The sequence below is a fragment of the Pleurodeles waltl genome, chromosome 8 (genome assembly GCF_031143425.1).
Source record: "Pleurodeles waltl isolate 20211129_DDA chromosome 8, aPleWal1.hap1.20221129, whole genome shotgun sequence".
NCBI lineage: Eukaryota > Metazoa > Chordata > Amphibia > Caudata > Salamandridae > Pleurodeles > Pleurodeles waltl.
In genome coordinates, this window is record NC_090447.1 from 611,914,049 (window position 1) to 611,934,459 (window position 20,411).

The 20,411-nt window shown below is 42.9% G+C and overlaps 1 protein-coding gene across 1 annotated transcript in view; it reads right to left on the bottom strand.

Annotated features, from left to right (window-relative positions):
- LOC138249543 (uncharacterized) overlaps positions 1–11,963 on the bottom strand; it is a 75,704-nt gene extending 63,741 nt beyond the window's left edge. The window contains exon 1 of the mRNA XM_069203493.1: positions 11,830–11,963. Coding sequence (XP_069059594.1) covers positions 11,830–11,963 — 134 coding nt within the window. The remainder of the gene's footprint in view (positions 1–11,829) is intronic.
- Between the last annotated feature and the right edge of the window lie 8,448 nt (positions 11,964–20,411).

Consider the following 20,411-nt stretch of genomic DNA (forward strand, 5'->3'; position numbering starts at 1 on the left):
GGCTATTGTGGTGTGCTGCACCTGTGTGCCGAAGAGCTGGGGCTCTACCCTAATTATTTCCTCCACCATGACCCTGAGTTCTTGGTCCGAGAACCTGGGGTGTCTTTGGGGTGCCATGAGGTGGTGTGGATGAGGTGTGGGGTGGTGTTTGTGGTGATGAGTGTAGTGGTGTGTGGTGTTTTGTGCGTAGATGTAGTGTGGGGGATGATGTTGGGTTCCTGTGTGTGTTGTGGTTTGCGTTCCCTGTGCTCTCTCTCTGTGTATTGCGCCTTGTCTCTGAATTTCGATTTGTGGGGGTTTGTGGGTGATGTGGGTGTGTGTTTTATATCATATTGATTGTGTGGGAGTGGTGTTTGTATGTGTATCAGGTGTGTGTATTTTGAATTATCCAATGTGGCTGTGTTTTGTAAAGGTGTGTGTATTTTGACCGCGGCGGTGTGTACCGCCAATGGGATACCGCGGTTGAAAGACCGCCGCGTGGATTGGTGGGTTGTAATGGCATGGGCGTATTTCTGTTGGCGTGACGGTGGAGGTTTGGTCATCTCCAGTTTATCGCTGACCGCTGATGTGGCGGCCTTCAGTGGAGGTCGGGTTTTTGGCGGTTTGGCAGTTGTGGGTCAGAATGACCCTGGCGGGTTACCGCGGCCGCGGCGGTGTTATGGCGGTCTTCTGACCGGCGGTAACTGCCTTTTACCGCCAGGGTCAGAATGACCCCCAAAGTCTCTTCTTCTATTCTCCTCAGGATGGACAACATTTCTGCTGTCCGTTACATCAACCACTTGGGGAACACCAAGGCCAAACCCCTGGCGAATCTCGCAAGGAGTTTTTGGGATTTCTGCCTCCAAACCAGAATCTCGGTACGTGCAGAATATTTACCGGGCAACCTAAACACCATAGCAGATTGGTATTCTCGTCATCTCCACGACTCAAGCGACTGGAAACTTCACCCTGACATATTCAACTCGCAATTGGTGTCCTTTCACAATAGATTTATTTGCTTCCCGTCTCAATGCACAACTTCCACTCTTCTTGAATTGGCGCCCGGATCCAAAAGCCTTAGCATCAGATGCTTTTTCGCAAGACTGGTCATCTTCCCTCAACTACGCCTTTCCTCCTTTCATAATGATCAGCAGATTGTTAGCCCAAGTCAGATGCCAAGAACCAACCCTAGTACTCGTAGCCCCCTTCTGGCAGTCTCAGGTTTGGTTTCCTACTCTATTGGAACTCTCAATAGAACTCCCCTTCCTTCTCCCTTCCTTTCCTCATCTCCTATCCAATCCCCCAGGTCTTCTTCACAACCTCATTACCGACAATCTTCTAACTCTCTGCCTGGAAACTTTATGGAATTCTTTCTCAGTCCTGATCATTTTGGAAGAAGCTACAAACTTCATTAACCAATCCTGTTCCTAGGGAACCAAAAAACCATACAAATCCGCTTGGTCCTTATGGGATGGCTAGTGCGTGGGAAGGCCCATCAATTCCCTTTCAACGGATGTCTCCTCAATAGTCAATTTTCTAATGGCTGAAGCAAGCAAAGGCAAATCCTGTCGCACTATTAACTTGTATCATTCGGCTATTTCTTCCGCTCATGCTTAAGTCAATGGAAAACCAGTAGGAAAACACCCATTGATCTGCCAACTCTTGAAGGGAGTAAAGTTTTGTAATCCTCCTTTATCAAGATACAGTTCTGTATGGGATGTGAATATAATGTTAAATATGTTTCTGTCATGGTCTGATAACGCACTTCTTTCACTAAAAATGTAATCTGCAAAACTTACTTTGTTATTATGTCTTATTTCTATAAAACGTCTTTCTGATCTTAAAGCACTTGATATTTCTGCTCGTCAATTTACCCCCACAGGTATTCTTTTTTCAGTTCATAGCCGTACAAAAACTAATTTGTCTACAGTTTTCTACCCGTATTTTCCGAATCAACCTAAGTTATGTGTAGGCCAATGCCTAAAGATTTATGAACTTAAGACAGCCGATCTGAGATCATCCTCTGCTTCCCAATCGCTCATATCCTTTCAAAAACCGTTTAAACCTGTTTCCTCTCCTGCATTGATACCTCTGCTTTTGGTGCCCATTCGTCCAGAGGAGCTATGGCTGCCAAAGCCTTTTGGGCTGGTTCTCGCTTGGAGGACATTATCAGATCGGCTGACTGGTCTAACGATAATGTTTTGAAAGCTTTTCATTGCAAATCTGTTCACCATGCTTCGTTTTCAGTGACTCATTCGCCTTAAACAAGCATAATAGGAGCCTCCGTCTCTTGCCATAAAATGTAGATTTTCCTAGTAATTTATGAAGGAAATTCTTAATTTTATTAAAGACACGGAGGCAAGTATTATCCCACCACAGGTTATTAACTTTGTTTGTTCTCCTCCCCTAACAGCACCATCTACCACTACGCAGTCTTCGTCTCAATGATCATCCTAATCTTCAGTTTCCGAATTGCAAGGTTACCATCTCTCAGAAAACAATCTCTTCACGACTGCTCCAGAATCCACGGTCTCCTTACAGGGCATACACCAAGCTGTGAACTTTCTTCTAGGACTTCTTTCAGTGTTAATGGCAATTTCTATTGTATTGTCTATTGTTCCTATGTTCTTTACCTTCTGATCCCTCGCAGAAGAAAAGAGGGCTGTTCGCGGACAAGATAACTACTTGGGGGACATGCTGGCCGTTCATTGGTCATTTAATGAACTACCTTTCTTTTCCCATTGGCTACTGTTCTTTAGCCTTTTGGGTGTTGTAGTTTGACCGCGCTGCTATTGAAAATAAACGAAATGAGAAAGCATAATACTCACCTCCGTGTCTTTAATAAAATTAAGAATTTCTTTCATAAATTACTTGGAAAATTTACAATATGCGCACTGACACCATTAAATGAGTGTATTTGCTAATATTTTTGTCTCTGGTTCAATGCTCATTTTCACATTTTTAATTAGGATTGAGTCATTTTTCCTAATTAAAAATGTGAAAATGAGCTGCATTGTGCAAGGATTAAATATAAAGCGCAGAGCGACATCTATTAAGATTGGCTGGCTGCTGCTGTCACCTTGAATGCATAACAGCCGAGTGAATTCGACCAGCTAACAGGACATACGAAGAACCAGAGTCATACCACTCTGCATTTAGAAGTATTACTTTAACACTTGAGAGCTAAGAATATCCTGCAAGGTTTGTAAATTAAGCATCCTGGTAAATTTTATAGATGATCCAGAGTACATAGGAGACTTCAGTAGCATTTAGACAATGTGCTCACAAGAATGGATGTTTTTATCAATCAAAAGAACAGAGATAATCAGCAAAAAGAACTATAAGCTACAGAGCTGAAAGAGGCAATCAAGAGAAATAAACTTATAGAGATGCCAAAGACTTACTAGCAAAAATTGATACAGAGATTTTGGAATTCAAAACAAACACCCAAACTCAAAAACAGAGAAAACTGCGTAAAGACACCTCTAGTTCTAGTTTGGAAAGAGTTTATCTGTATCTACAAAAGATTTCTACAACCAGCAAGAAAACACAAAATTGCTTACACAATACCAAAGCCATAGTCAAAGGTGAAGTATCAACTTCTCTGACAATTCATCATACTCACATAGCACCAGTGACTCTGACCACTCAACAAGCTCCTTTGTATAACAAGGAAGGAGCTGTTCTTTAGGAAAAAGCCAGAGTAGAGATGTCCGAAAATGATAGCAGACCATGGAATGGAAGCAGTGTGAACCAGGACACAAACATATTGCTAAACCTGTCAGCCTTTGTATGGTCTTCCCCCAGACTTTTTGCCTTCAGTCCTTCTATCTTTGACGATCTTGTTTTCATTAGCCTTAGGACTCTGTGCACATTACGACTGCTCACAAGTGCTAACATGCTTGTGCTCTCTCCTCTAAACATAGTAAAATTGTCTTCTTTCCAATTGGCACATTTACGTTACTTGTAAGCACCTGGTAAAGTGATAGTTCGTGTACTCAGGGCCTGTAAATTAAATGGTCCTTGTAGGCCTGCAAGCACTCATTGTACCACTCATTTAATTAGCCCTTTAAACATGTCCAAGGCCTGCCCGTGTGTGCAGTTATAAACTGCAATGTCGACCTGCCAAAATAAACCTATTGCTGGTGTCAAACCTTCCTTAAGTCACCCCTAAGGTCGAACCTACACAGCCAGAGGCTAAGGTTGAATGTATTTAAAAAAGTTAAAGACCTACTTTTAAATTGTACATGTCCTGGTAGTGAAAGGCTCCAAAATTAATTCTTCACTGCTGGAAGGCTACCTCTCCAATAGGATAACATTGGACTTCCCTTATTACATTTAATAATCTGTAACTTACAATTAGGAGCAGGTAGATAGGGCAAGCTTTGTGTCTAAAGAATTTGTAATTAAAAGCCCTCTTTAATGGTACTGTTGGATTTTAATCGCAATTCTGAAAATGCCACTTTTAGAAAGATGGCACTTTCTTTTATTTGTCCTCATTTACCTCTTAGTATAAAATACTTCTTCCTAGTGGAAACAACCCCCTTTCTAGCTCATTGAGTGTGATGCTACATTTTACCCTCTGAGGTTGCCAGCAGTTTTCAGATTGACTCAAGTTTGAGTACTGAATTTGGGAGTCAGGTGTAATCACTGGGTAGATAATTTCCTTTACACCCTAAAAAAAAACATTTAGTTGGTTGGCTTGGAATTAGGTTATAATGGTCTAATGTAAGTGTTTATCTTGATTTATCCAAGTAAGCACTGGCTCCCTTATATTTAATCTCTTATCAGAACAGTCTTTTGTCCATATCAAGCCAGTACCTCACCAAGGTAATCCATTCTGTCCCAGGTGGGGCTGGCTTGAGCAATCACTTCTTACAAATGTATTTCCTTGCAGGGAGAACCAAGTAGAGCAATTACTTGCTTATGTTCATCCATATGGCCAAATATGAGAATTATGAGGCTTACCTTCATTCCTATTTTCAGGATATTCATCATCACCTTTCCCACATCTTCCCAATAGAATCGTATCAATGGATAGTAAGAAAATAAATGGATGTCATCTACACACTAAGCTCCACACTTCATTCATTTTGAGGAGTTCCTTATCCCCATCTCCGCCTCATATATAAGGAGTATGATACACCCTATACAGGGTAAATAAATGGTTCCTTCTTAAAATCGCAGGTCTTACTGTATTATATAATGTAGATATAGATACTTGCCATTTATCTTGTAACTGGCATTGGTACGTCTTCTCTTCATAACCCCCCAGGAAGTGTGACGTCTCCATCTGCTGTGTTCAGAAGGAACCAACACTAAGTAGAGACTTCTTTTTTCTTAGGGCTGTTTTCAGTAACAGTTTTTTAGGGAGTTCATACTGGAACTCTTGACATAGGAAGCATTCAACCAGCTCCTCAGATCAGTACCGTGTCCAATTCTTACCAAGACAAATGCCTCCCCTGCTTTACAAGCTGTCCCCCTAAGTCTGCTCGCTAGAGGTTCTAGGTAGAAGTTGAATAGCAATGGATAAAGTGGGTAACCTTGTCTTGTGTCTCTTATTATTCTAAACTCTGATGTTAAGCAACCATTCAAAAGGATTTTAGCAGTGAGATAATTATATATTGGTCGGGTTGTCCCACAAAAATTGCATCCCAGATCATTTTGGTGCAGCACTGAACTCAGAAACATCCAGTGTACCAGATCGCGTATGTATCATCCAGTGTTAATACCGCTATAGGGAGATTGAAAGTAGAGACTATGTCAACTGCCCCTATCACACCGTTGGTTAATTCATGAAGATATCTCCCAGTCATAAATCCCTTTTCACACTGTATTAGGCAACCTACTACATTGCTCAGTCTCTTGGCTAGAATATTTGTAAACATTTTGTAATCGTTATTCAACAGGGATATAGGCCTGTATGACTCACATCAGGTTCAAGTACTAAAGTAATTATTGCTTCCCTCCAAGAGGGGGTACCTCTAACCCATTATTGAAAATCTCAATAACAAATCTGATTAAAATTGGTGTAAGTGTTTTCCCCAGAGCCTTGTACAGCTTGTTAGGAACCCTTGAGGGCCCACAACGTCACCATTTTCAAACCCTGAAGTGTCTGCTACACCTCGCACTGATCAATCATCCTATAAGGGGTTGCTGCTTGAATATCTGAAGGTTGCACCAGAGGATCAGTATCCAACCATTCTAGAACCTTATTTTTCATATCATCTATGTACTCCATATATATTTCCCTAAAGAAACCACTGCGAACTTACCCTCTTTCCTTGCTGCTAGATACTATATCACCAGTGCCATGCTTTTTTATTTTATTTCACCTAGCAGGTTCCTTGCTAAATCGGTATTTGTTTTCCAAGCCAATAACTTGCAGCTATTCTCTCCATATTGAAAATCTGCCAATTTACTTGCCTCCCATATGTTCCTTATTCTGTCATCCATTAATCTTTCAAGTTAGTTTTTGTTTCCTGATGTTCAGCAACTATCACCTTCTGTTTTTTGTATTAATCTGAGCTGTCAACAGATCTAATTTTCCCATACCCTCCTCCAACTACCTGTACTCTTTCTTGTGCACTCTATTTTTATGCCATGCTATACTATTTAATCTTCCACTAATGTAAGCCTCAAAGGCTTCCCAGACCAAGTTTAGGGGTACTGAACCTTTTTTAAATTTAATTGAACACTACAGCATCTGCTCTTAAGGTCTGCATTACCTCTACCTCTAGAGGCATTCTGCTGTCTTAAGTCCACCTTTTCAGCTCCTTCATTTTGGGGGAGATTAAGCTCTAACATTATGGCCAATTGATCAGATAAATGTGCCGGCAATTGAGTAATATTACTCTCCAAATTGTTGATCAATTTAGAAATAGTACATTTTGGAGAGGTGACCATGCTTTTTATTTTGAAATGCATATTCTCTCTTTTTCCTATTCTCCTTCTGCAAATATCACACAACCCAAGCTTTGACATCATATTTCTAATATATGATTCCATCTTAGGGGCATGTAATGATTCTCTACTGAAAGACTTGGCTAAAGACTTTTCCAGTAAAACATTAGCATCACCTGCCAGTATGACAGGGGCCAGGATTTTCAATAATTTCAGGTGAATAATTTTGTTGGGTTAACAATGTCCAAATTTGTACCATAATGTCTCACTAGTGAACAACTTTTAACATGCTTGCGTAAATTGGAAATCATCCTCTTTCCTGTGTTATGTGCGACATACTCCAATGTAGTAGTCTGGATATTGTTTTTTACTATGATTGTCACTCCCTTGGTACAACCCTGTTAATCTGTGCATACCACTTGCTGGAGCCATTTACAGGACTTAAAGAGTATTAAACATTCTTTACGAGTTAAATGTATCTTCTGCAAAATGACAATCTGCGCTTGGGAGTCTCGTAAGTATTGTAGCATTTCTTTCTGCCATTATGACAGGGGCCAGGAGTTTCAATAATTTCAGGTGAACATTTTTATTGGGTTAACATTGTCAAAATTTGTACCATATTGTCCCACTAGTGAACAACTTTTACCATGCATGCGTAAATTGGAAATTATCTTCTTTCTCGTGTTATCTGTGACATACTCCAATGTAGTGGCCTGGATATTGTTTTTTAATATGTTTGTCGTTCCCTTGGTACAACCTTCTTAATCTGTGCAAACCACTTGCTGGAGCCATTTATGGGACTTAAAATGTATTAAACATTCTTTACGAGTTAAATGTATCTTCTGAAACTGATGATGTGCGCTTGGGAGTCTCACAAGTATTTTTAGCATTCCTTTTTGCCTATTATTTGTGTGAGGCCCACTTATATTCCATGATAGAGCTTCTCCCCCTAACTGTAGTTCCTATATTTTAGATTATGTACTTTCTTATTGACTAACCAACTAACAGGATTTGCCTGTATTAACACCTTATCTGAAGTAATTGCGGTGTTGCAAAGGCTACTGAGGATTATTTTTTTACATTTTTTGCCATCATGTTCACTACCCAGTACTACCTTCTTCCCACTTCTCCCTCTTTTCCTTCTCAAGGAGAACCCTCCCAATTTCCTAATTGACATTACTACTGTGCATTGGGGTTACCCTGGGAATGACTAAAATGGCTCATATTAATAGACTAGGTGACACCAAGGAAAGTTATTGCCAAGGAGGTGTGACCCGAGAGAAGGCTACTGCTCATTAAAAACCCATATCCTCTTACACCTCACGGGGGTCTACTTATATCTATCCTTATTGTACTATGTAGTGGGTGGCTTTCACATTTTAATGAAGTCAATCAGTTCATCTACATTTGTAAGCTCTCTTGAGTGGGACATTTTATTATCATACATCCCTCATAGGGTGGCTGGGAACTTGAGCTGAGCAGTGACACCTAATTTTTGAGAATTCTTCAATCTGTTTTCCTAGTTCCCATTGTCTCTCTCAAGTTATGTGAGACGTCAGGCCTGATTTCAAAAACAAAAACCCATTCTCTAGAACGTTTTCATTCTTAACACTTTCGTCAGTATCTCCTCCTTAAGCGCATATTTTAAGAAGTTTACTAATATCTTCTGAGGCTTCCTCCTATTGGGGTTCCTCTTAGGGGAATCACGAATGTCCCCCCATGTTCACCATAGCATCATCTCGGGGAACTACCCATTTTAACAATTCCACCACAAAAGATCTCAGGTCTTCCCCTTCTGCGCCATCCGGGACACTTGTGATCCTGAGATTGTTTCTCCTAGAGCTTTTTTCCAGCTGTTCTAGCTTCTCCGGCAACTCACCCACCTTGTGTTTCAATATTGTGTTCCCCTCTTTACTCTGCTCTACTAAGTCTTTAAGCTCTGTAATTGTCTTCTCTAAGGCCTGACTCCTTTGTGCTAGAGAGCCATATATTTTCTCTAGAGTAAACTATGGCATGTTCTTGTTCCAACATTAGTGTTTGCTGCCTGTTTCCTGATTCAAATGACTATGGTCTGATTATGGCCTTGGCGGATGGGATAGTCTGTCACAAACTGAACCTACAACTCTAAACCCAGGACCCCACAGTGACTCTAACGGCTAGTTGGCTGGACTGATGATCGGAAGCATCAGGAACAGAAGGCTCCAACAACCTTGAACCCAGCACCTGTACTCTGCCATCTGTGAGTCTTACCCTGCCAAGTGGTGCCACCCGAGACCTGGACCCTTGGAGGTGGGCCTGAAGGTGTAGTGCCAGCTCATTTGTGAACCGATGCATCTCCTCCACTGCACAGCACAACTCTGAGCAGTACCGATGCATCGCCTTTGCTGAGAGGACTTTCCCGACGCAAAAACTTCACATCACCCTTGACAGTCTCTTCGAAACTGCGTCACATCCCTGATGCATGTCTTTGAATCGCAAGCGTCTCATCCACAGCAGTCTCCATGACTCTGCAGGACTTTGCATCACAAGCCCTGCATCTTCTTCAAAACCAGCTGGTGCGTGACAAATCCTCAACACAGGACTTGGCATTGAAAGCCTCCTCATTGACTGCCTCCTCACTGACAACGTAGGACCTCACATTGAAGCCTTGCAACCCCTTTGAACAGATGCTGCGTGACACATCTCTGACAACGACCTCACATCGCCTCTCCTGCACAATGCAGTCTCAAATCAAACGCCAGCAATCTTCATAACCGCGATTTAAGGTCCTCTTGTTCAGCGAGCCTAACTGGGTCCCTGTAGCTAGCCTGCACTCCATCATGGTTAGTCTGAACTTGTGGCTTTGTGCCAGTCTTACACAACAGATGTCCACAGTTGGCGCTTTGTGCTTTAAGGTGCTATTTTCACCTGAAACATCAAAGTTGAATACCTTGGGTACCATTGATTAGATTTTTGCTGTCTTGGTCTTAAATTATTTACTACAATTTACTCTATTATTTCTATATTGTTGTGGCATTTTTTATTCTGTTGTGTTTCTCTTTACTACTGTTTGAAGTGCATACATACTTTAGACACCTCTAAATTAAGCCTGACTGCTCTGTGGCAAGCTAGTGGTTTTACCCCCTCAACCAGTAACATGATTTCTTACACATATTGTTGGGGAAGGGTAACAGAAACACAATCCACTGTTTATCAGGAGACACACTGGATCTCCATTAAACTATTGTTCTCAATAAAGGCCTCTCATTTGTTTTAATGGCCAAAACAGATCTTATTCACAAACAAATGGAAATTATGCAATTTGTCCCCAGTGTAAGCATAAGGGCATACTTTTCCTGCTCAATGGGACCACAGAAGCAGGATTACTCAGAGTTAAGACACCCACCCAAAGTTTGGCCACCAACTCAAAACACACCCCAAAAAATTATACCATTTGAAAAAAATAGACAAAATAGGTATTTAAAACATAACTTAAGCAAGGAAGAATTTAAGCGTTAAAAAGATTGAAGGATGCTGAAGGCATCATTTTAAAACCTGCAGACAAGGGTGGTGCCATTGTGGTTCTATACTGCAGTAAGTATGAACAGGAAATTATCTGTAAATTCTGCAACACAATCCACTAAACAGAGACACCAATACGTCTTAACAAAACATCCAAAAAGTAATTGGGTGGATTATTGCAGAGGGGAGGAAGATGGGTGACTTTCTAAGAAAGAAGCTAATTACTTTCACAACTGATATGCAAGGTCTCCAGTCCTTTACACTCTCCCTAAAATGCACAATGATGCCTTTTTCATCCACCAGGAAGACCGATAATGTCTGGCCTCAGCTTTATCCTTGAAACACTACCCAAGTATGTGGATTTCTTTTTGAAACCATTCATAGAATAAATACCACATCATATCTGGTACACCATGCACATTATTAACCAAATTGAGAGGCTACCAATTAACAATCAAGAAGAAATACTTGTAACTCTTATTGTGCAAAGCTTTACATTAACATTCCACAGAAAACAGTACAGTATAGGAGATGCATGAATGGTATCTGAAGAATAGGCCTAGATCAGGTATTGCCCCAACAAATTAATGCTGTAATTAACCAAGATTTGTCATTCTAAACATTATTTCAAATTCAACAAACAATATTACTTACACTGCAAGGGAACCTCCAGAGATGGCTGCACTGTTCGTAGAGAAATACAAGGAAATATGGGTGTATACAAACATTCCATTTTTAAATCATATACTTCTCTGGAAAATGTATAACAATGATATCCTGATTTGAAAAGGTAGCATTGAAGATGTGCAGAATTTTTTACTAAACTACAACATTAAATGCACCCTTTATAAACCACATTTTGTGGCTGAACAACATACTGAAAATAATAATACATAACTAACACTGAAGACAATACTAGATCAATTCTATTCAATCGGGAGAGAAAAATGATCAAGAGGAAGAAAGCGAACTGAATGAACAATTTGAAATAAATCAGATTTTTTGAGGATACATCTCTGTAAAAAATTGTGTAACTGGCTGAGGGTAGGTGAAGCCCATCTCAAGAAGCAACCACAATTCTCAGGATAAAGTCACAAGCAAACCATTTATTGACCTGTGCTCAACCTTCGTGTAGCCTGGCATAGAGCAGTCAGGCAGTGTGTAAAGTACTTGTGTAACACTTCAAACTGCAGCACAGTGAAAACACACCACAAAAGGATCCCACACCATTTAAGAGAAATAGAGGAAATCTTACTAAATAAAACAAGTCCAAAATGACAAAAATACAATCAGTAGAACCAGAGTTTTGAACTATTGAAGATTGTAGTGAAAATAGTGCCACAAATTGGTCTATGAGGTCACATTGGACCGAGTCAAAGTCACACTTGGAGTGCTAATGGAGTGAAGGCTGGATACCGTCAACAGGTTAGGCCACCTGAGGTTTACCTTCTAAAGTTCATTCCAAGAGTCCCATTCACATTGAAGAGGGCTGGGAAGAGCAGGGAGCGCACAGCGGGTGGCTGTCGGCCAAGCACAAAGAGCCAGCTGCTGCCAAGGGCTAGGTTTTGCTGGAGCTTCATGTTGGAAGTCCCAGTGAGCATTAAGTGTTGCAGTGCAAAGAGTCCAAAAGCTTGATTTCAGTACCCTTGACCCACACCAAGGATCCAGGACCTAATAGGCAACCTTTGGGGGTTCAAGAACTCCTCATGGGGCAGAATCTTGGAGTTCCTTTTATGTCCCTGAAGATCATATCAGGAGGCAAGCAGACTGGCCCTTTGAGTCATGCTCCTGTCCTGGGTTCAAGATGAAGATGTAGGTCCAGTTCTTCTTTTCCAGGCAAGAGTACAACAGCAGCAACACAGCCAGGCAGGAGTCCAGCAGAGTGCAGTCCAGTACAGTGGGAGTTCTTCAGCAGCATAGCAGTCCTTCTTCCTGGCAGACTATCTGTACGCAGGTTCAGAAGTATACTGATGAGTTGGTGTTTATGGTCCAGTATTTACATCCAGTTGTGCCTCTGAAGTGAGGAAGAAGCTTCTAGAGGTTTCCCTTTGAAGTCTCCAGGCATCCTGCCTCCCATGTCCCTGCTCCATTCCAACTACAGGGGTTATGCAGCCCTTTGTGTGGAGGCAGGACACAGTCAATTCAAGTGTAATTGGGGCTCTGCCCAGCTCCTCTCTCCCATCCTGCCAGTGATGGTCCATCCAGGCACACCTGAGCTACCTTCTGTGTGTGGCTGACTAAGAGGAATATTCAAAGCTCAACTGTCAGCTAACCTAGTCATGTGACCAGAGAAAGGCTATAGACACTAAGGCCCACATTATGACTACCGGGGTGGAGGTGGCGGTCGCACCACCGCCGGCCCAGAAGAGCAGACCACCATATTATGACCATGGTGGTGTTCCGACCGGAACACAGCTAAGTCACCGTCACTCCCGCCTGTGCGGTCGGACCGGCGCAGCTGGCGGTGAGCTCCTCCGGCTGGCGGCATGCCTAAGACTGCCGGCCGCATTAGCAAACTGCCAGGCTTTTTGTGGCAGTCACCCCGTCACGAAAATCCTGGTGGTAATGCACCCGGCGACAGGAATCCCCATTCCAGTTGCCAGAACATGCATCCACACACATTGACACACTTGCAGACACCCCCAAACCGTCCACACATTTACAAACACCTCCTACCCATCCACATACTTGTAAACACCCCCTCCCATCCACACACTTGCAAACACCCCCCACCCGTCTGCACACTTGCACACACCCCACACTTGCAAACACCCCCCCAGCTGCACGTTTACATCCATACAGGCCCCACCCAACCACATGCATACATAAGACACCCCCACCCAACTTAACGCATACATCCAGACACCCCCACTCGCTTGCACACAAACAGACACGAGCCCCCACCCAAACGAACACAAACTGACATGCACCCCCACCCAACTGAACACAGGCACGCACCCTCACTCATCTTTCACCTTCATACACACACCCCCACTCATCAACACACTTTCATGCACACATCCCCTCTTTTCAGATGGTCCACATACCTGTATGAGCGAGGTGGTTGTCTGGGAGGGGATGGATGTTGACGTTTCCACTGCCAGTGCCGCACCGCTGTGCCGTGGCGGTTCTGGCGGCGGAAACGCCTTTCATCTGCCATCGGTCTGGCCAACCCTGTCGAATTTGCACCCCTAAATGGGTGGGAATCCTTGGGTAAGTCCTAATACAGCGGTCTTTGGACCACCAACACTGGCAGTTTTTTGGTGCCCACGATGATGACGGTCTTTCCAGAAGATTGCCGAAGTCGTAATGAGGGCCTAAATGACTAAGGCAAAAAAATGCTAACTTTTTAAAAGTGTAATTTTCAAAATTGTAATTTAAAATCCAACTTCGTCATAAGTTAGGCTTTTAAATTCCAATACCAGAGACATCAGACATGAACTGGTTACCTGTTCCCATTTTGAAATTACATATATAAATGTAATGAGGTAATAAAAAATGTTCTAGCTATCGCGTCAAGAATTTTCAATTCTATTAAGGACACGGAGGCGAAGATTATGCTTTCTCTTTCTTTACTGACTTAAACAGCAGCCAATCAAATACAAGTAAAAGAAAAGACTACACATCCCATGATGCCATAGCATCCTATCACATGGTCCAATCACTATCCATGTCCTCTGTAACAAGTCCTTTGACCCTTGATGTCACTTCCTCTTTCTTTGGTCAGAACAGATAAGATCAACTTGAAAATGAAACATTTTACGCCATCCCGAAGTCTGGAGATATGAACATCTTCTCTTCCTGGATCTCCTTCTTCTGGAAAAAACTTAATCCAGGAGCCTCAACGGAGGTAAAACGTTACAACCAAACTTTCCCATAAGGATAGGAACTTCAGGAATTCTTCTGCTCAGAACCTGTAACAACAAACAGGCAGGTAATATCTCAACATAATTGAGAATGTCTCAAATAAACTTAATGTTTCTGTAAATGATACTAAAAAGGGAGAGATAATAACAATAACCCATATATTCATATAATTGATATTCCATATTTATTGTGTTTTTAAATAGAAAGGGTGGGATAATCCTCGCCTCCGTGTCCTTCATAGAATTGAAAATTCTTGATGCAATAGCTAGAATTCTTTTTATTCTATGTCAGGACCGGAGGCTCCGATTATGCTACTTTAAAGCTGTTCTATTACCACAGTAGCTACATCCAATACAGGTTTATGATAAAATTTACGAAAAGTATTCTCTGAAGACCAATCTGCTGCCTTCATAATGTCTTCCAATTGTGAACCCAAGGCAAAAGATTTTGAAGCCATAGCTCCTCTAGCCGAATGGGCTCCAAATACAGAAGTATCAATACCTGCTTCACTCATCAACCATCTCATCCATCTAGCCAAAGTGGCTGAAGTAACTGGTTTAAAAGGTTTTTGCAACGCAATTAATAATTGACCCTTAACATCTTGTCTAAATTCTGCCGTGGCTGCCTCGTAATCCTTTAAACATTGAACTACACATAGCTTTGAATTTTCAGTGTATATTGGATATGATACCGACCTGTAATTTGTTTTAGTCCTTCTTGTCACGGTAAAAGTGACACCCTCTGGAGAAAAAGTTCTACCAGCTAAATCCAAAGCTCTGACGTCTGAAACTGTTTTGCTAGAGATAAGACATAAGAGCATGGTCAGCTTAGCCGAAATCTGTTTACGGGACAAATACCTATTAGCAGGCCAAGAATCTAAGAATTTTAATACAATGTTAACATCCCATAAAGCAGAATATTTAGGTTTTGGGGGTTTAGAGAGACGAATGCCCCTCAAAAGCTTGCAAATTAACGGATGCTCTCCAATAGGTTTACCTTCTGTAAGGGGATGTCGAGCTGAAATAGCTGATCTAAAGTTATTCACTGTTCAATTCGCCAGATCAGAACTAGCTAGTTCTGCTAGGAAATTAACAATCAGGCCAAGATGCGCTTCCAATGGATTGGCGCCCCTTCCATCACACCAACCAGACCATCTGCGCCAGGCTGAGTCATATCTCTTATGGGTGCTACCGGCCCAAGCCTGCTTAATGAAGTCCGCAGCTTGCTTCAAAACATCTGGGGTACTCCATCTAGACCTGAAACTAAGAAGGCTAGAAGAGTCAACTTCCCTGACAGGATCAGTGGATGTTGATGGCCCTCCGGACTCAATAGAAGATTCTGACGAGGAGGAATTAGAAGAGGAGAGGCAAAGGCTAAATGAAGAGCTATGGGGAACCAAGGCTGTGCTCTCCAAAAAGGGGTCACCAGAATAATTTCTGTCTTCTGTCTCCGCACCTGAGACAAGACCCTGGCAATCATCAGAAATGGGGGAAATGCATACCCCCGAAACTGGGACCAATCCTGAAGAAAAGCATCTGTCTTTAGCGCACAAGGGTCTGGACGCCAACTGTAGAATTTTGGAGTTTGTCAATTGAGACGTGATGCAAAAAGATCCACCTCGCAACTGTCCCATTCTCTGAATATCTGAGAAAATATCAGAGGGTCCAATTTCCAGTCGCTGGAATCCAGAAGGTATCTGGAATTCCAGTCCGCTACTATGTTCTGATCCCCAGGAAGGTATTCTGCTATGACTACCAGACGTTGAGATAGGCAATAATGCCAAAAATCCTTGGCAATCTCTGCCAGAATCTGAGACTTCGTTCCCCCTAATTTGTTGACATACCTCACTGCTGACACATTGTCCATGCGCAGAAGTATGCAACAATCTGTCTTCTGCAGAGATAGACTCTTTATGGCAAAAGATCCCGCTAGAAGTTCCAGGCAATTGATGTGAAGGGATTGTTCCCATTCCGACCATCTGCCCCCCGTCACAAGGGAGTTGCACCGAGCCCCACAGCCCCATCTGCTGGCATCGGATTCTATTACCACTTCTGGGTGAGAGCCGAAAATCGCTCTGCCATTCCAAGCCTCCATATGATGAAGCCACCATTGAAGCTCTGATTTCACTTCGGCAGTCAATGGGATCTGTTCCGAATAACTCAGACCCTGTTGTAGATGTCTGATCTTGAGCCTCTGTAATGCTCGGTAATGTAGGGGTGCAGGGAAGATCGCCTGAATAGACGAAGCTAACAAGCCCACTATTCTGGCTATCTTCCTCAAGGAGACCGTGCGACTGGCAAGCATCAATCTCAATTCCCTCTTGATGTTGCGAATCTTTTGAGAGGGAAGAAGAAGACATAGTATAGAGTTTATCTGGAACCCCAGGAACTCCATCACCTGAGAAGGTTTCCACAGAGACTTCTGCGCATTGATAAGGAAACCTAAATCTTGCAGAAGACTGATGGTCCAATTTAAGTTGTCCAGAATGACTTGGGGGGATTGTGCCATCAGAAGAATGTCATCCAGATATATAATTAATCTGACTCCCCTGGCTCGGAGCCATTCCATCACCGGCCTCAGGAGTTTCGTGAAGCACCAAGGGGCTGACGACAGACCGAACGGAAGGGCTCGAAACTCCAAACAATGTCCTTTCCAAAGGAATTGTAGGAACCTTCTGTGAGGAGGAAAAATTGGAATCGACAGATAGGCATCTTTTAAGTCCAGCCTTACCATCCAATCTCCTTCTAGGAGAATATCTCTTAGCATGTGGATGCCCTCCATCTTCAAATGTCTGTAGAGGATCCACTGATTGAATTCTTTGCGGTTCAAGACCAACCGGTGACCTCCTCCTCTCTTGTCTACAACGAAAATAGGGCTGAGGAAACCGTAAGGATGAGGTGAAGTAAACTCAACTGCTCCCTTGTCTATGAGAGCCTGCACTTCTTCGTCTATAAAATTTTTATTTGCTAGGGAAAAACACATCTGTGTTGAAGGAGAGAGTTGAGAGGGGGTACTGATAAACTCTAGCCGAAACCCTTTGACCGTTTGAAGAACCCATGGGTCTCCAGAGATCCGTTTCCAATGATCCAAGCATAAGGCTACTCTGCCCCCAAGTTTTACGTGAGAGTAATGAATGATGCTCACCTGTGAAATTTGAGTCTTGTATGGCTCCTTGCTGTCCTCTGCGGTGGCCCCTGCGGAACCGAGGACGACCTCCTCTGGGATGGGTGGGGTAGAAGGTGGAGTCCTGATCCCCATACCAACCACCTCTGCCTCTCGGATAATAGTTTTGGGGGACTAGTGTAGGAGCCGCGGCCGGGCATACGTCCTCCATAACGACCGGCCCTGACAAAAAGACCTCTTTTGAATACCTTCTTGAGGGACATTTGGGCCTTGTCAAGGGAAGAAAAGGTAGAACAGAACTAAGCCAAGTCTTTAATAAAGGATGATCCGAAGAGAAGACCTTCTGCCGAAGGGCCCGCTTCCGAGGATGCCAGATCTGACAATTTTGGATCTATGCGCATAAGTACTGACTTTCTGCGTTCTGCAGAAATAGCGCAATTAGAATTACCTAAAAGACATATGGATCTTTGTGCCCAACCAATAAGGACATCCGTGTCCACCGGGGAGCCTGATTTTTTGGCCACATACGCCATCTCCAGGATTTTTGTCAGTGGACTCGACAAATCCAGTAATTTGTCTTGGCAACTATGCCAGGATCGATCCAGGCCTTTCTTGGGATCCTTCGCAAATTTTTTCATAAAAGTGACCATGGTAGGGTCTATCTCTGGAGTGTCGGATACCTTGCCATCTAGGTCAGGTCTAGGGCATTCAGCCTTTAAACGCGATCTGACTTCTTTATCGAAGCTCTTTCTTAAATTAGTTTGGACATATTGAGCCACCTCAGGTGGTGGCACCCAATTGGAAGCTCTGGGGTGTAATATTTCAGTGGGGTCGAAGTCTAGGACTTGGAAAGGAGGGGGGGGGCTTTCTTAACTTTCTTGCTGGGAATCGGGGAATCCGAGTCATCGGAATCATCAGAAGCGGAGTCCTTATCCAAGGAGGAGGGAGAAAAGGAGGCATCCTTCTTAGAGCTATAGTTATGCTCCCCACTACGTTTTTTGCATAGTCTATCAAACGCGTCTGCATGGACATCGCTAATTCCGACTCCAGAGTCTAGGTTTTTTGATTTGTCCTTCACCTTCTTAGGTTCAGTTAGGGGTTGTTGTTGTTGTTGTTGCCCTTGCACCCAACTATGAGAACGGGCATAGTCAAAAAGTTGTCCCGAAAAGGGACCCAAAGCTCTGACCAGGGTGTCGTTTACCGACTGTTGGACCCTGGGGTCAAGGGGTTCCACTAGATCTACTTCTAGTTGGTTGCCTAACTCCTCTGTATAATATTCTGTATCCTGGTCATCCCATTGAGCCATGATGGGAGAGTTTTTAATTCAAAATGCCTTTAACAAGTGCAATAACTTGATTGTTAGGAGTAGTAAATGGGGGAGTGCATAAACCCTAAAATTCAGGCTAGGAGTGAAAAGGTCCTTATTTAGAATGTGGAGGGAGCTGCCTGAAGGCACTCTAGGCTGAAGCCTAGTTTAATTTTACAACCCAGTCAGTTCAGAGACTGCTTGGCGTCAGGGAGCAATTAGAGAGGTTTTTGGGGGTCCCCGGTGCAATCCACGAAGCCGATACTTTCAATTCAAAAACGAAAGTGAGATCGGCTCGTGGAAGTGCGCGCGCACTCGTGGAAATGGAAAGGAGACTGCAAAAGCAGCTCCGCTCCCGCTCCCACTCCACTGTAAAAAGCGGGCATAAAAATCTTTAGCAAATGCCAGAAATAACAAGCGAGCACAATCGCTATATAAACATAAACAATAGCGCGCTGAATCGCGACGCACAAGCAATTAGAAATACAGTACAAAATCAATCCATGTAACCGAAATGTCGGAGAGAAATAAATCGTGTACTTATCTGCTGTGAAGCAGCAAAGAAAGAGGAAGTGACATCAAGGGTCAAAGGACTTGTTACAGAGGACATGGATAGTGATTGGACCATGTGATAGGATGCTATGGCATCATGGGATGTGTAGTCTTTTCTTTTACTTGTATTTGATTGGCTGCTGTTTAAGTCAGTAAAGAAAGAGAAAGCATAATCGGAGCCTCCGGTCCTGACATAGAATTGCAGTGCTATACAATGGGAGAGGCAGACCTTGCTGTAGCGAAAAATACATTTTAGGGTTTTTTATTACCAAGACATGAAAAACTCAAGGGTTCATGTCCTGCTTTTTCAATACACTGCACTCTGCCCCCTGGGCTTTCCAGAGCCTACCTATGTGTGACTTATAGGTATTTAAAAGGCAGGTTTGGGCTGGAAAAAGTTTTATTTTGCCAAGTTGACATGGCAGTTTAAACTGCACACATAGGCTGCAATGGCAGACCTGAGACATGTTTCAAAGTGGTACGTAGGTGGATGAAACAATCAGTGCTGCAGGTCTGTCATAGTTTGACTCTTGCTCTAGGAAAGACTGCTGGTTCAAGTATGACAGTACTTATGTTTGTAGGTGACTATGCCAGTCCTACAACAAGTCGCAACTGTTGTCCCAACCCTCCCGGCTCACAAGCAGCATCTCACCAAAAACCCAAACAGTAAAAGGTGATTTGTGGCAGCCTTTACACATGGACTCAAGAGTGTGACTTCTCAACGAGTGTCGTGGTTAAACGGAGATTACAACTTTCTCACATGAACAACGTGGCTTAATCAAACACAGGCAATGAAGAAGATGCAGTAAAGTTTCAATAGGTTTTATTTAGCAAAACTGCAATATGCAATAAGTTGCATGGGCTGCAATTATTAGGATAATGAACAGTGCAAGAAACAGAATGGTAAAGACAAGAGTCATTAATACAAAGATCCCCACCATCTTGCATTAACATGTAATGACATAAAGTATGAGTTATGTCCTAATACCCTAGCATAGTAAGCCTAACCTCTAACCTAAAAGAGAGGTAGGTGTGATAAACCTGATCTGCCAATGCCATGTCCATGAGAAGATCCCCCAACCCTCTTTAACTTGGAATGAGATCTCTAGCTTAGACTCCGTAGGGACACGAAGACTGGGTCAGCGCCAAGGCGACGTGCAGCATCAATAGCAGCGATGGC